The sequence below is a fragment of the Crocodylus porosus genome, unplaced genomic scaffold (assembly GCF_001723895.1).
Source record: "Crocodylus porosus isolate Cpor-Errol unplaced genomic scaffold, CroPor_comp1, whole genome shotgun sequence".
Classification (NCBI taxonomy): Eukaryota; Metazoa; Chordata; order Crocodylia; family Crocodylidae; genus Crocodylus; species Crocodylus porosus.
The window spans coordinates 83,432,575-83,447,837 of record NW_017728943.1 but is presented as its reverse complement, the minus strand read 5'-3'; the positions used below and the strand labels follow the sequence as shown (position 1 = coordinate 83,447,837).

The 15,263-nt window shown below is 41.5% G+C and overlaps 1 protein-coding gene across 1 annotated transcript in view; it reads left to right on the top strand.

The window, feature by feature from the left end:
* Nucleotides 1–15,263, top strand: part of TTC27 (tetratricopeptide repeat domain 27) — a 215,503-nt gene that overhangs the window by 58,106 nt on the left and 142,134 nt on the right. The window contains exon 8 of the mRNA XM_019549711.1: nt 649–761. Within this exon, the coding sequence (XP_019405256.1) occupies nt 649–761 (113 nt within the window). The remainder of the gene's footprint in view (nt 1–648; nt 762–15,263) is intronic.

The window sequence follows — 15,263 nt, the reverse complement described above, 5'->3', positions numbered from 1 at the left end:
CAGTGATTTAAATCATGATTTAAATCGATTTGATGTAAATCAAACCCATCCTGTTTTAAAGAAAGCACAACTGTCACTTTGGAGAAAGTATAGGGCCGGAAGGGATCTTTTGGGTTAAGTCCAGTTTCCCACTATTGCAATTAGTAATTTTATCATTTTCCTTTATCACTTTTCATCTTACATTGATGGGGAGGGGTTTTGCCCCAGATACTCTTACTGGAAAGCTGCCTTAATATTTGAACTATATTAAAACAAGTAGTAAAAAGGTGACTACTGAATTTGTCATCTACAAAATCCTAGAAAATTTACTAGTAACAGAACTCTGTGCAGAAGTACTTTTGAGATACTAAAGGGAAACCATTGTTCAAAGAAGCATTTGTATTCAAAGCATGTTATTCTCAGTGTCTAGTATATGTGGATTCTGAAGAGATGTGAGGTAAATGTGACTAGGCAGAATCCTCGCCCTTATCAACAAAATACGAAGGGATTGACTTAGCACCTAAAAATCTGTACTACAAAATTCTGCCTGCATTCGACTTGCAAATAATTAAATAGGTGTATGCATGTATTAGGCTCTACAAAATACGCTTAACATTGTTATTATCATGATTTGACCATTCTTGTAAAAATATGCATCTTTTTCAACAGAATTATGATTTAAATGATGATACAGTCCTAAATGAGATAAAGTTAGCAGATACTAATCAGTACCAAATACCTGATTTATTGGCAGAAGAGCTTGCTGTTATCCTTGGAATTTGGTAAGTTAATTAGTGTTTTGACTCTTCTCTTATCTCTCTCTCACATCCCTACTATAATAAAGTTATTAACATGAAATAAAGTATTTTATCAAGGCTTTAGCATTTAATGTGAATGATCTTTTTGATCTGAGAATTGCATGATGAAAGTGGAGAAGTACACACACATTATCTTTCTTCAGAAAGTCAATAACCTTTCAACATTGCTGCTTGAGTTGCTATATCATTCTCTGTCCCTAGAAAAACCTTTTATCCTCTCTGTGCCTTGGCTTGCTCATCTTGAGCATATGGCAGTAATTATCTATCTTATTATGATGACTCTTAACTATTTTAGATTCTGAAAGAGTTTTGGCAACAATGAAAATAACTATAGAAATTCAAGTTAGCAATAAATATTACCTAAATTATTATGTAAAGACTATTAAATTTATTTATTTTGGGGAGTGGACTTGAGTGTTTTATGTCTGTGTGGGATCTGCTACTTTTTGGATACATGGATAAGCAATGATAATGATAAAAATATAGCATCTCATGAAGACTTTCAACTAAAAAAAATTTAAATGTGATTTTTAGTAATGAATGGGATTAAGGGGAATATAGCAATTTTGCACAGAAGTGAAACTCCAGAGTATAAACAGTCTTAGATAAAATTCAAAGCCAGTACTTCGAGGCAAATTTTACTTTCTGAATGGGTCATCAGTGAAATACATTTAATGGGAAGATTAGTAGTGATAAAGGGTTGGTATTTGTAGCTTGAAAGTTAGGTTGCTTATAAGCTTAAACACATGATCACAAATATGAACTTCTCTCTCTCATGGATAATATAAGCTACAAAATATTGAGCTATTTGGAGGCCAATATGTGGGGTTCAAGGCAATGGAGAATCTGCCTGGTATGTGTTGTACTAATTCCCTTCACTACAGTGTCTTGCATCGCTGACATTGTTGCACTTAAAATATATTTATGGTGCAAGTTACAGTCTGTCCCCATGTGTCAGCTAAATTGCGGAATCTTTCCCAGAAGACCAAACTAGCCAAGAGGTAAGGCTGAATTGTATTAACAGGAGGAAATTGTTCTTCCTCTTCCTAGGTACATTGACATGTGAAAAGAGACACACACACACACACACACACACACACACACACACACACACACACACACACACACACACACACACACACACGATGTTAAACTACCATATTTACCTGAATGCAACGTGACCTTGAATGTAAGACAGCCTCCCAATAATTACATTGTACACATAGAAAATTAATACATTTATTATAATTTTCCGTGTATAGACTCTAATTATTGGATGATCATCTTAAATTCACCTCCACCCTCCCACACACTACTGCTGGTGCAAGGGGGAGAGGTGATGAGGGCAGTAAGGAGGCAGGTGGTAGGGGACAGAATGGGGGAGGTAGTAGTGGGGGAACATGGTAGGACAGGTGGGGGCAATAATAGTGTAGGCAGTGGGGATGGTAGGGGGCAGACAGTGTGGAGGTGGTGGGACAGGCAGAGAGGCAGGCAGCTTGCCTCCTGCTGCCTTCCCCATTCCCCTACTCACCCCACCCATTGTGCCTGCCCCCCACCCTCAGGCTGCCCTGATTATACCTTCCCCTCCTACCTTCTCCATGCTACTTCTGCCACCTGCAGCTTCAGGTCCCTGCCCCCTCTTTCTCCTGGTTCCCTCTCTAGCCCTTCCATACCTTTGCTCCCTGCTGGCACGCTCCATCCCTGCTGCAGCCTGGGGCATGGAGCATGGCTCCGGCCTGGCCCCAGGGTAGCAGCGTGGAGCTGGTACTTCTATTCCAGCCTGGCCCCACAGGAGCAGTGCTGACTTCCTGCCACTGCTGCTATGGGGTCAGGCTGGAAGAGTAGTGCTGTCTCTGTCACTGCTACAGGGCTGGGCTGGAGCCATACCCCAGACCCATGCTCCATGCTTCTGACCACAGCAGGGATGCAGCCTGCTGATGGGGAGCAAAATTAAGGAGGAGCGTGTGAGAAAGGGGGAAGTGTCATGGGGGAACAGACACTAGAGGCTGCAGTGGAGGAGTGGCGGAGTGTGCAGAGGCAGCAAGCAGGACAGGTGGCAGCTGCGACTCCAGCCCCAGCCCTTAGTTGAGGCTACAGCAGCTGACTGCCCTCCCCCCTCTTCCCTTTCCCTGCTGCTGCCTCATGCTTCGTTGTAAGGTGAGGGGCTTCCCTCCATGTTAAATGGTGTAAAAAGCCTTGTCTTTTAATCAAGTAAATATGGTAATCAATATGTTAAAGTACACTGAGATGAGAACCTCTGCATGAAATGACCTCTGGTGGTATATTTTCTTTTAGTCTTCTTCATGCACAGTTCTTCCTGGGCAGAGAGGATGAAAACAAGCCGTGTGATACATGTTAGTCATGACACTTGTACACTATTGGAACCTGGCTTGAACTGAATATTTCATTGCTAAGCTGAATAAACTTGATGTCTTTATCTTGATTAATAGCAGGCACTTAAGCTACTGCCTATGAAAGAGCGTTCCTTTAAGTTACATAAGTTTCCTTTTGTTTCATAGAATCTGTAAATACACTTATCCAGGTCTATCTAGTACTTGAATCTAGATACTTTGAGTTTTGGCATCAGTATAGTTTAGTTAGTTAAGGGGTGATGGTTCTGAGGAAGGGCTATGGGCATATCATCACATGAAAGCTTAATATTTATTGCCAAGCTTTAATGCGGAGTTTAGTCTTGTCCTGTACCTGAAAATCAAGTATAGTGACACTCAAAGCTCTGAAAAGCAGGCAATAGAGAGTTGAGGTATGCATTAACAGAGCCTTAACTCTGCCTTACTATGTGATGTCCCAGTGTATGCACGTATGTATACACACACGTACGCACAGCCTTGCAGTCTGTTTTAACCAGCAGAATGTACCATTCAAAAATAGGGCACATAACAGATGTAGCACAATTTGGCTTCCTGTGGTAAAGGCAAAACATGCTATGCTAAATATAAGCTCTCTACACCTGTTCTGCACTCAAGCACTGAGCCTGCTTCACTAAAACCGTCCCATGCGTTGCTAAACCTTACAACCTCTTCAGACCCGTTTTAAAAGCCCTGTCACAGTCATGAATCCCTGTCACATAATATATTCATTACCCATCATTAGAGCCACCGACTGCTTATGTTGCACCTCTTTGCTCATAATTCCCCATGCACCATTGTTGACAACATATAGAACTTGACAGTAAAGTGAAGTACCATATTTACCCCAACCCAAGACAACTTCAAATTTAAGATGACTCCCCAATAATTAGGTTTCATATATGGAAAATTATAAATTTGTTACAATTTTCCATGTATAGAACCTTATTATTGGGGGGGGTCATCTTAAATTTGTCCTTGCTCTCAACTGCAGTAAGATAAGCAACAGCAGGGGGGAATGCAGAACGGAACCTAGCCCTGATGGGGTGGGAGGCAACCTGCCCCTTGCCTCCCCACCTGCCCTCATACTACTTGCCTCACCCCCAGTGGTTGCCCCCTAGTCACTTGTCCCCCTGGTGCCTGTCTTCCCTCCACAACTCCTACACCCTATGACCCACCTATACTTAAATCCAAGACAAGTATTCTTTTTCCCCTTGTAGAATGGGGAAAAAACACATAAAAATATAAGAACTGTCATAGGTTTGGACCATAGGGCCATCTTACCTAGTATCCTGTGTCACACAGTGGCAGAGAGTAGATACTGAAAGGGAGAATGAACAGGATTTTTCCACTGTTACTCTCTGACTTGCAGCCTGTAGCACTTAAGGTCTAACAAGTTCCCCAGCTCCCATGTTCAAGACCTACTGTTGCACCTTTCGTCCAAGAATTAGTCTAATCCCTTTTGAATCTGGCTAAGCTATCAGTTTCCACAACACCTTGTGGCATTGAGTTCCACACCTTAATTATATGCTCCATACTTTGTAAAAAATAACTTCTGGTAGATATTTTATAACTAATTCTTTTAGTTTTAAACTTACTACCTACTAGTTTAATTTTGTGACGCCTAGTTTTTGAGAGCTAATAAATAAGTTTCTGTTTACTTTTGCTTCATCTTCAGCACTTAATATTTGATAAACCCTATTCATTTCCCCTCTCAAGCAGCTCTTTCCAAAACTGTCCCCAGTTACTCCCAGACCTGCTTCCTGTGTGGTTACAGCTAAGCTAGGAATACCTACTACTACTACTACTAAAAGTCAATGTAGGAATACTCTACCTACCATCATACCTCTGCTTACTTTTTTGCATCCCAAAAACTGATCACTCTGTTTTCTATTTTTAAGCCAATTTATAATCCATGAGTGGACCTTCCTGTAATCCTATAACTACCTTCCTTTATTAGGAGCTTTAAGTGGGCACCTTGTCAAAAGCTTTTTGGAAGTCCAGAAATATTGTCAACTGGGTCACCTTGATCCACCCGCTTATTGACACCCTGAAAGAACTTTAGTAGGTTGGTGAGCATGATTTCCATTTGACAAAACCATAGTTATTCCTCCACAGCAAGTCATGTTCATTCATGTTCTGAACAATTCTTGTTTTTATTATTGTTTCTGCCAGTTTTCCAAGAACAGAAATTAGACTCACCAGGCTTTAGTTATCTGGGTCTCCTCTGGAACCTTTTTAAATATTGGACTCACATTGGTAATCCTCCAGTCCTCTGTTTTTGGTTATAGGTTGTATATTACAGTTAGGAGCTCCAGTCTGAGCTGCTTCAGGACCCTAGGCTGAATATCATCAGGTCTTGGTTATTCTAGTGTTTAGTTTATCAGTTTCTTCTATGACCTCATCTATTGAAACCTCAGTTTGGGTCAGCTCCACTGACTTACCCCTAGAAAGGAGTGAATCTGGTGAAGGAATCTCCCTAACATCTTCTACAGTGAAGACAGATGCAAAAGATGTGTTTAGTTTCTTGCCAGTGGCCCTGTGATTTTTTAGTGCCTCTTTTACACCATGATCATCCAAAGGCCCAACTGACTCCCTGGCAAGTCTTCAGCTTCTAATGTACTTAAAGACATTTTAAATTTTACCTTTTAGGTCTCTAGCAAGTTCCTCCTCCAATTTTTTTGTAGCTTGTCTTATTATGGTTTTACATTGGATTTGCCAGAGCTTGTTCTCTTTATGTTCCTCATTACAATTTGTTTTCCATTTTTTGAAAGAAGCCTTTGCAACTCTGCCATTAAACCATCCTGGCTTTCTTTGGGTCCACTTGCTTTTTCTTTTTTCTTTTTTTTTTCATTTGCGGTATGCATTTGCTCTGTGCCTCCAGTATGGTGTTCATAACTCATTGCCATGATGCTTGCAAGTTCCTCACTTCTGTAGGGGCCTGTTTTAACTTCTGTCTAACTATCTTCCTCATTTTGATAGTCTCCCTTTTTAAAGTTAAAGGCTCCTGTGGTAGATTTTCTTCTCATCTCCCCTCCTACATGGATGTCAAACCCAATTGCTTTGTAGTCACTACTGCAGAGAGACTTAGTAATGCTTATTCTTTGCACCATATCCTGTATGTTGTTTAAGAATAGGTCTAGAATGGCTTTTCCTCTTGTAGGTTCCAGGACTAAATGTGCCAAACAGCAGCCTTTTATAATGTCAAGAAATTTGGCCTCCATCCTGGCCTGATGTTAGATTGACCCAGTCTATTTGTGGATCACTGAAGTTGTCCATTATTACTTTGTTTTCTGCTTTCACAGCCTCCCTCAACTTCCTCAGCATTTCTAGCTCATTGGTCTGGGGGTTGAAAATATATCCCCAAGCTGTTGCAGATAACCACCAACTATTCATTATGCCTACACCCAACATGTTTAATGTAGCCTGAGGCACACCTTGACCCAGTATGTTGCATACAGATGGAGTGCTTGCAGATAATTCTACTTGGTTATTGCCAGCTCCAGACAAAACAAAATTAAATTTACACTGGTATGTACCTTTACTCTTCATTTCTTGGTTTTCAGAGGATTGAGCATCACTGAACACGCTGTACTTTGAAGGGACAGGACAGGACAGAGCAACCTTAATTCTTTGTTAACAAAGTTTTTCAGTAAACATCCAATTTGTTTTTTCCTCTGTAACAGAAAGTTACATGGAAATCTCACTGCAATCAGTGGAACTGTGCATAGCTAAGTAATGCAGGATTAGGTTCATGGTTTGCAACAAGGTATACAGACAATGATGGTGTGAATTAAATAGTGCTTTAGGTATTGAAAAGCTTTAACCACAAGTCCATAGGATTCTATCAAAGATACAGAAGGAGACAGGATGTGTCCTACTGTAAAAATCTGTAGCGTTGAACTGGTTAAAATGCTTAAGTGATGATATACTATTACAAGTGTTTTCTCCCCTAATAAAATTTTAAAACTTTTTATAACCTGTTAAAAATGTTAGAATGTCTCATTGCAGCTGTCTGCACAAAAATCCAAGGAACATCTCATGCAGTATATTTAAGCCAGTCTGGAATAAATGTGTTTAAGCTTCAACTAATTTATTTTTTACCTCATTATACTGTTGAAGCAGAATGAGGAGGAAGAACTCTTTGGCAGCTGTCTATTTTTATCACATGTATTATGTTGCATACTTCCTCTTTGAAAAGTTATTTTGTGTATTGTGTCCAACCAGTTGTCTGCACTGTCTATAATCTTTACAGTTAATTGAAACTTATTTTAGATTTCTTGAATTAACCTTCTGGAAAAACTTCATCTGAGAGACTAGAGCATTTGCTTGGTTATAAGATGTCCATCTGTGGTGTTGTCTGCCTCAGTGGAACTACTAACAACCTTAATGCTATCTGATCACCTCAGCATAGCAGTAATAAGTCGGTGAGACGGCAGAACAAATACAAGACCCAAACAGGAGAACACTTCTCACCGAATCATATCAAGTCCCTGTCTAGCATACTGTCTTATACAGGAGGAGCCTCAGTTGATTGGAGCTATGGATATTTGGCAGTGCCATGAGACATTTAGTTCTTATGGCACAGTTGCTACCTCCCTCCTAATTTGTAAGTACATCTCTGTAGCATATGTGAATCAAGAGATTGGGACTTGTGACAGAATAGTCTGAATTCTCCTTTGAGAGAGGTAAACGAAAGAAGCTACTTTCATGGTTTTTTAAGAAGGAGCTTAGCACTTCACCCAATTGACTGAATCACCAGAACTCATACTTAGGACAATTAGGAACATAATAACAAAATGTTTCACCTATTCTCCAGGGAAAGGTGGGCCCTGAAACATTGACTGATTTATATCAAATGACAGTAAGGGCTTTGACTACTTCTGTTTCTAGGTATTTTGGGCCCAAAAGGAAGTTATTAGGGAAAGATGAATTTTAAGTCAGTCTATCAGAATACTGACTATCTTTCTTCTACATAGTTCAGATGGCTAAGAAAATTAGAGAGAATAGTCCTATAGATAGCATCATATTAGACTTGAAGATCCTGGTTCTTCCTACTATGGAAATGTTTGTATGTCCCATTTTTGATTACTCCCCATTGAAGACTACTGGATTCAGCAGCCAGTCTGTTACAGTTAGGGTATGTTCCAACTTGGTGACTTGGAACTTAAGAACAGATATCAGGAATCGCTACTTCACGGTCAGGGCAGCTAGGATCTGGAACCAACTTCCAAGAGAAGTGGTGCTGGCTCCTACCCTGGGGGTTTTTAAGAGGAGGTTGGATGAACATCTTGCTGGGGTCGTTTGACCCCAGTATTATTTCCTGCCATGGCGGGGGGTCAGGCCAGATGATCTGCTCGGGCCCCTTCCGACCCTAGAAACTATGAAACACAAAATCAGTGTGGCAAACTGGAAAATGTCTAATGTAATACCTGAGCATCTATTCAAGTCAAAAGAGGCTATGAAAGAATTGTTACATGACCTGAAAGGAAAGACAAGACAGTAACAAAGATGGCTAAGAATGGATCTGTCCACTTATAGCATGTGACAAAGGTGATTGTCTATGAAAAGTCGTGCCTCTTTAAACCAGTTAGTCTTCACTGTGCCCTATCTTCTTTCTGACTTCAAACTAACATGGATAACCACCTCTGTTATCATATCTATAGTAATATAAATGGTAATTTTTAAAGGTTTTCCTATTTGCGCAAATAGCACAGTTTCAATAGGATGCTTGCAAACCCAAGACAAATGTTTCTTACTGGCAGCCACACTTTTTTATTGACATATTTTACATACTGTAAATATAACCCTTTTGCCAGACCCTGGACACGGGCCAGGTTCAAATCATAAGAAAAAAACTTTGGTTGTCAATAAAAAGTTGGCAGATTATAAGTAAAAAAAATTATTATCTTGGGTTAGCTGCCCCATTTGACTGCACCAGTGCTTTTATGCTCTGCTGCCTCCATCCCAAGGGTCTCCTACTCACCCTCACTCTGTGGGACCACCGACTGCATGCCACACTGTGCTGCTTCTACCAACCTCACTCCTCTGTCCCAGAACAAAGCCCAAAGAAGGGCCACTGTCTGCCTACCTGCCACCCAGCAGTGTTAGAGGCATACAGGAGGCAGCAACAGCAGCAGCACATGGCTAGTCGTTGGGGAAGGAGCTACAAAGCCCTAAAAAAGAGCTCCCTTCAGCGTGCTGCATTCCCACATGGACACCAGGTGGCGCTGCTGTGCTCTGTCTGTGCTTTAACACTGCCTCTAACTTCTTTTCTGATCATGGAGTTTCAGCCAGCTCTGTGTTTTTATGGAGATGTTTTTGCTTCATGTTTTTACCGGTGGCACATTTTTTAAAATGGGATTTACAGAGGAGTTTTTAACATGGTTATTTACAGAGTGTCTGTAAATTTACAGGGAGTTGGCAACCCTGAAAAACACAAAGACAGTGACCACACTTGAAAAATATTTCAAACAATTAAGCGAACAGAGGTTGAGAACTGCAAGGGCATGGAACTCCATGATATTCAGAGAAGTAGCGCACTAGCAAGAATAGGCTGTTCTTCCCTTTTAGCACTCTGGCTGGTATGTTGTAGTGGCAACAGAGGAACTTCTCATAAAAATCAGTTGAGCCCAATGTACTGACCTTAATTAGTAAGCGTGTGATGAATTTGGAGTGCCAGTCCCATCTCAGCCGTACAGAGCCAGACGCACAGACCTACTGGAAGGAGAACTTTATTTTGGAGTGACACTTGGGAGAGGGGTCGGGGGGTTGGAGCAGCCTGTGGGGACGAGGCGAGTGGTGTGTGTGGGGGGAGGGCAAGTTGGTGCAACCGAATCAAGTGTTGGTAAGCCCCAGTGGTGATGCGATTCAGCAGCACTGGGTGCTGGAGGCAGTTGTAGGGGGTGTTAATCTCTCCCCAGCTGCTGGCAGTGCTGATACCTCACATAGCAGTGTCTCCCATGGAGTGACTGGTGTTTGCATCGAGCACAGAATCTTATCTGTTACACCTCTGTGGGGGAGTACCATGTATGGATGTGGCAGATGCAATCGGGATCCTTCGTTGTGTAGATGTGTTTTATGTGGGGGTAATGACAGCAGGGGAGGAAAAGGAGATGAACAGTTTCTTATTTTCCTCATTTCCTCTCTCATAGTTTCTTTATAACAATGAAGGATTTCTTTTTCTCCCTGTATTTGCATCACTTCCTCATCATTAGCAAGACAATGGAACTCTAAAAAGGTTAATTTAACTTCATCTGCTGATCCTAATAGACAGTAAAGTAATTCTGCTGAAGGAGAATCACACTGTCATAAAGAAGTACACTCACAAGCCTGCATTCATTAGATTTTGTATTTTTGATACATTTTCTTCCAGGCTCTGGAGACTGAAAAAAGTTAGGTACAAACACTTTTGGAAGGATAGTTACTTGTTACACTGTAACTAGTTACACTATAAAAAGAAAAGCCAAGAAAGAAAATCTTGCTTTTTATTTGGGCAGTGTTTAAAAGTAACAAAGATCATACTTAAATATTTATTGGCAGTCTGACCTGCCTTTAAATACAGCTCATGTAAGTGTAAATTTTTAAGAACAAACCAGTTGAGAAATGGTGCCAGACATTAAAATGATCTCACCGTGGTCAGTTTATAATAATACTGATTTTTAAAAGTTCTAAAATAAATTGCTATGGACTAGTAATTACAGCTGGGGTAAGAGATTCCATTTGGGAAATCAACTTCCTGTCTTGCCATTCAGAACTAGTTACATAAAAGCATTAGTCATTTGAAAAATCTTTGCAAAACTTTGAAAATGCTTATAAAGTGATCAGCTTGTTGTTTCTGGCATTTTTTCGTTCAGAAAATGAATGTTGCTGTAAAGCTGCTGAGAAATAAGATGAATACTGATGCAAATACATCTGGGAAAAGTCTGACCTTGTCCCTCCTTCACTCCCCTGGTATGCCCTTATAAGTTAAAAAATAGATGAGACTCTGTTACCTTCATGGTATGTACTTGCATATGCAAGCAGGTATTTATGCGTCAAACTTGGGTAAGTGCAGCTAACGGTCTCTGCACACCAGTGTAAATCATAAAGATGTGTGTGCCCATCCATGAATTTCAAAAGTACTTTGAAAATTTGGCCTTTTGCTCAGCAACCTTTTTTCATGCTTTCTACAGACCATTTCCACAAATGCCTTCTTTGCTTCCAGTACCTCTCACTTAGCAAAATTATGTGATTTAAAATGCCAGTGCATACCCTTTTACTCCTGTTAATTGATGTAGGCTAATCAGTGTTCATGACTCCAAAGTGACTGTAATAGAAATTACAACCAATTGGAAATGGATGTTCCATTTTGCCCCTTGTTCTGGCATTGGAAATATATGTTTAAAGGGTTTAATATGGTTTTAAATGACTCGTGCAGTATAACTTTCACTGCTTATTTGAGAAGATCCTTTTGTGCTAAATGGGATGTAAGGATATCAGCATAAAGTTTTTGTTCATCGCAATACCTTTGGCAGTTCTTTTAACTCCGTGGTGTTTAAACTGTTATAGCTTATCTTTGTTGTTGGACTATACTGCACAGATAAAAAGGAGTATTGAAGGTATCAGTCACAGCAACCCCATAATCATTTTGGTTGCTTTTTTCTCAATAGCCTGCAATTTAGAACATAATATGTATAACATTTTATGTACCCAGTTGACCCAAACAGTTAGCCAAAGTTCAAAACCCTGTGAATTGCCTCTGTTAAAAATGGACATTGACAATCTGATCCTTATTATTTAAGAGGACCTGCAAAAACGTCTTTCCCTCAATACAATAGGAATGAAACAAAAGAGGCAGTGTTTTTTTAAAGCCAATACTTAACTCAAAAAATGCTGTTGTGGGGCTAAATCTTATTTTGCATTTAGGATAATAGGATCATATGAAATTAGGGCTGGAAGGGACCTTACAAGGATATGCAGTCCAGCCCCCTGATCAAGGCAGGATCATCCTAGCCAAATGTTTATCTAACCTGCTTTTGAAAGTGTCCAAGGATGGAGATACTGCAGTTTCTCTAAGTATCCTGTTCCAATGCTGGATCACTCTCATAGTCAGAAAGTTCCTTCTAATCTCCTAAATTTCCCTTGCTTTGGCTTGAGGCCATTGCTCTTAGTCCTGTTCCCTATGACCACAGAGAAAAGCCCATCTCCATCCTTTCTATAATCACCCTTTGAGTATTAGAAAGTTGTTATCAAATCCCCTCTCGGTCTTATCTTCTCCAGGCTAAGTAGCCCTAGTTCTTTCCATCTTTCCTTATAAGTGTCATTTCCTAGGCGCCTAATTGTTTTTGTTACTCTGCACTGGACTCTTTCCAAATTATCCATGTTCTTCTTGAAGTGTGGAGCCCAAAACTGAACACAGTACACCGGATGAGGCCTCACCAGCACTGAATAGGGCAGAAGAATCACTCCCTTGATTTGCAAGTGATACTCCTGTTAATGCAACCCAGGATGCGGTTGGCTTTAAAAAATATATTTTTTTTGCAATAAGAGCACTTTCTTGGCTCATATCCAGCTTATCATTTATTATACCCTTAAGTCCTTCTCTGCAGTACTGTAGCCAAGCCAGTCATTCCTTAGTTTATATTTGTGCATGTGGTTATTCTATCCCAAGTCCAGAACTTTGCACTTGTTCTTGTTGAATAACATCTCATTGATAGTAGACCATTTTTTCAGTCTATCCAGGTCATTCTAAATCCTAGCCTTGCCCTCCAGAATGTCTGCATTTCCAATTTTACACCTAAATGGCACATTTACCACCATGTAACTATATATTTTTTTTGCATTTCGATTCAGTTTGTGGTTTTATTCCTCCCTGTGGCAAAACAGAATTGCCGTAAATGCTTAGTTGGTGGATGTGATGGGGAAGAAGAATAGCAAAAGCAACTCCAACCTTTTGACCTAAGCCCTTGTCTTGAAGTTGATCTATAGGGCCAGGCACAAGGGTGAGATATATGAGGCCTTGAGGAAAAGAACAAACAAGAAGGTGTGTGGCTCAGTGAAATGGATTCTTCCCTGGCTGGGAGGGAGCTTTTGCTCTCAGTGAGACAAAAACTTTCTCAGTGCTGTTCATCCTTTTTATTCCTTGAATATTTTATATATGGTGCAGAGGGCTAGCTTCAAAAAAAGGGTAGAGAAGGTTCTGGTATTGTTAACCCATGTTCTGATGACTAGAATGCTTTTCTAGAAAAATAAGAGATGCAGTTTCAAACACCCTGGGTGCAGAGGGGTGTGGTGCAGAACCTGGCTTTCCAGCTTTCTGGGCCAGCATGCTCAGTAGGCTTATTTATGTAGGCAAAGCTGAATCAGGAATTTTACATACATGCCACATGCTATTCAAGGGAGTAAAGCAAGTAGGATTTAGCTTCAGGCTTTTCTTGGGGTCACAATTCCAGTGTTTGTTCCAGCTTTTAGCTTCACAGAGGTGGAAGCCTTCATAAAATAGTATCCGGTGACCCCTTCTGTCTTGCATTTTCCCATATTTTGGGCAATGATGTGTGCCTGCATTTTGGTGTAGAAGTAGCTATAGTTTCAGCTACCTGGTTATACAAAGGACTTTAGCAGATTTTGAAATAAAGCACTGTGATTCTACCTGACAGTATCACTGCAGTTTAACCAAGCCTACAAATACTTAAGCAGTTATTTAAAATATACACTTTTCCTCTGCTACAGTATTTGGAAGTGTTTTGATTTTTAGTTGTGAGGTTGGTATAATACCGTACTGTAGAGTTTATGGCAGTGGTGCGTAAACTTTTGGCCCCATGGGACAAATGACAGGTGTGGGACTAGTCTGCAGGCTGGCTCAGGCCCTGCACCACAGGATCAGGCCTGCACACCTAGAACCAGACTGCACCGTCCCCACCTGGTCCTGAGACTGAACACTGCTTCAGCCTGGTTCTGCATACCGTGTTATCCCATGGTTGACTGGGATGATATATATGGAGATGGTCTTGCTTTGTTCAGGGGGTTGGACTAGATGACCTCCTGAGGTCCCTTCTGGCCCTAATTTTCTGTGATTCTATGGTTCTGTGACCAGGGCCCTAGATCCCTGGAGCACTTCTGCCTCGTCTTGCAGGTGGGGATCAGGCACAAAGGCCCCATACCACCTCTATTCAGCCCCACGTGCCAGGATCAGAGCCGCAGGACACTGTGTCACTTCCACCAGGTTCCATGTGCTGGGACTGGGGCCTTGAGACCTTACATCGCCTCTGGTCCTGAATGGGGGGGGATTATGCTCTGAGGCTCCGCACTGCCGCTGCTTGGCCTTGTAACAACTGTTGCACCGGATCTAGCATGCAGGGCCAGGCTGGATGATAAGGCACCAGGGACCAGATCTAGTGTATGCGCCAGGGGTTGAGCACTGTGGTTTACCGCGGGCATTTACCCAAATTGAAGACAACTCTGAATTTAAGACAATCTCACAATAATTAGATTCTTTATATGGAAATTATATACATTTCTTATAATTGACCATATATAGAATATAATTATTAGAGAGTTGTGTCTACATTATTCTCCCCCACTGCTGCAGTGAGGAAAGCAGGGGCAAAGGATGGAGGTGGGGGGGTAGGCCGTAGGAGGCAGGCTGTCAGGCATAGCCTGTGTGCGGGTGCGGTGTTCTTGCCCCCTGTACTTTGCTTCCTCATACCTCTGCTCCCTGTCACCTATTTTTTCCCCCTGCAACCATCACTGTACCTGCTGCTTGCCCCCCTGCAGACTCAGACCCCTTCCCCCCATAGTCTCTCACCTCTACTGTTTACCCATGCTTTTGCACTGGCAGGCTCTGTCCCTGCTCCAGCATTTGGCATAGAGTATATGTTTACTCCAGCTCTAGCTCCAGCCTGGCCTGGGAGTAGTACCAGCATGACAGCATGTTGTGTTGTCTGATGCGTAGAACAAACAAATTGCTCATCAAGAATGATGGAAGTGGGGGGGACAGGGGACAGAGTGCCACCAAACACCAACTTATGCTGCTGCTGCCTCCAGCACCGCTGGCCTCTCTGCCCCCCACACCCACCAGCCCTGCTCCTCAGAGGCAGCAGAGCACTTCGGCAGCTCCATC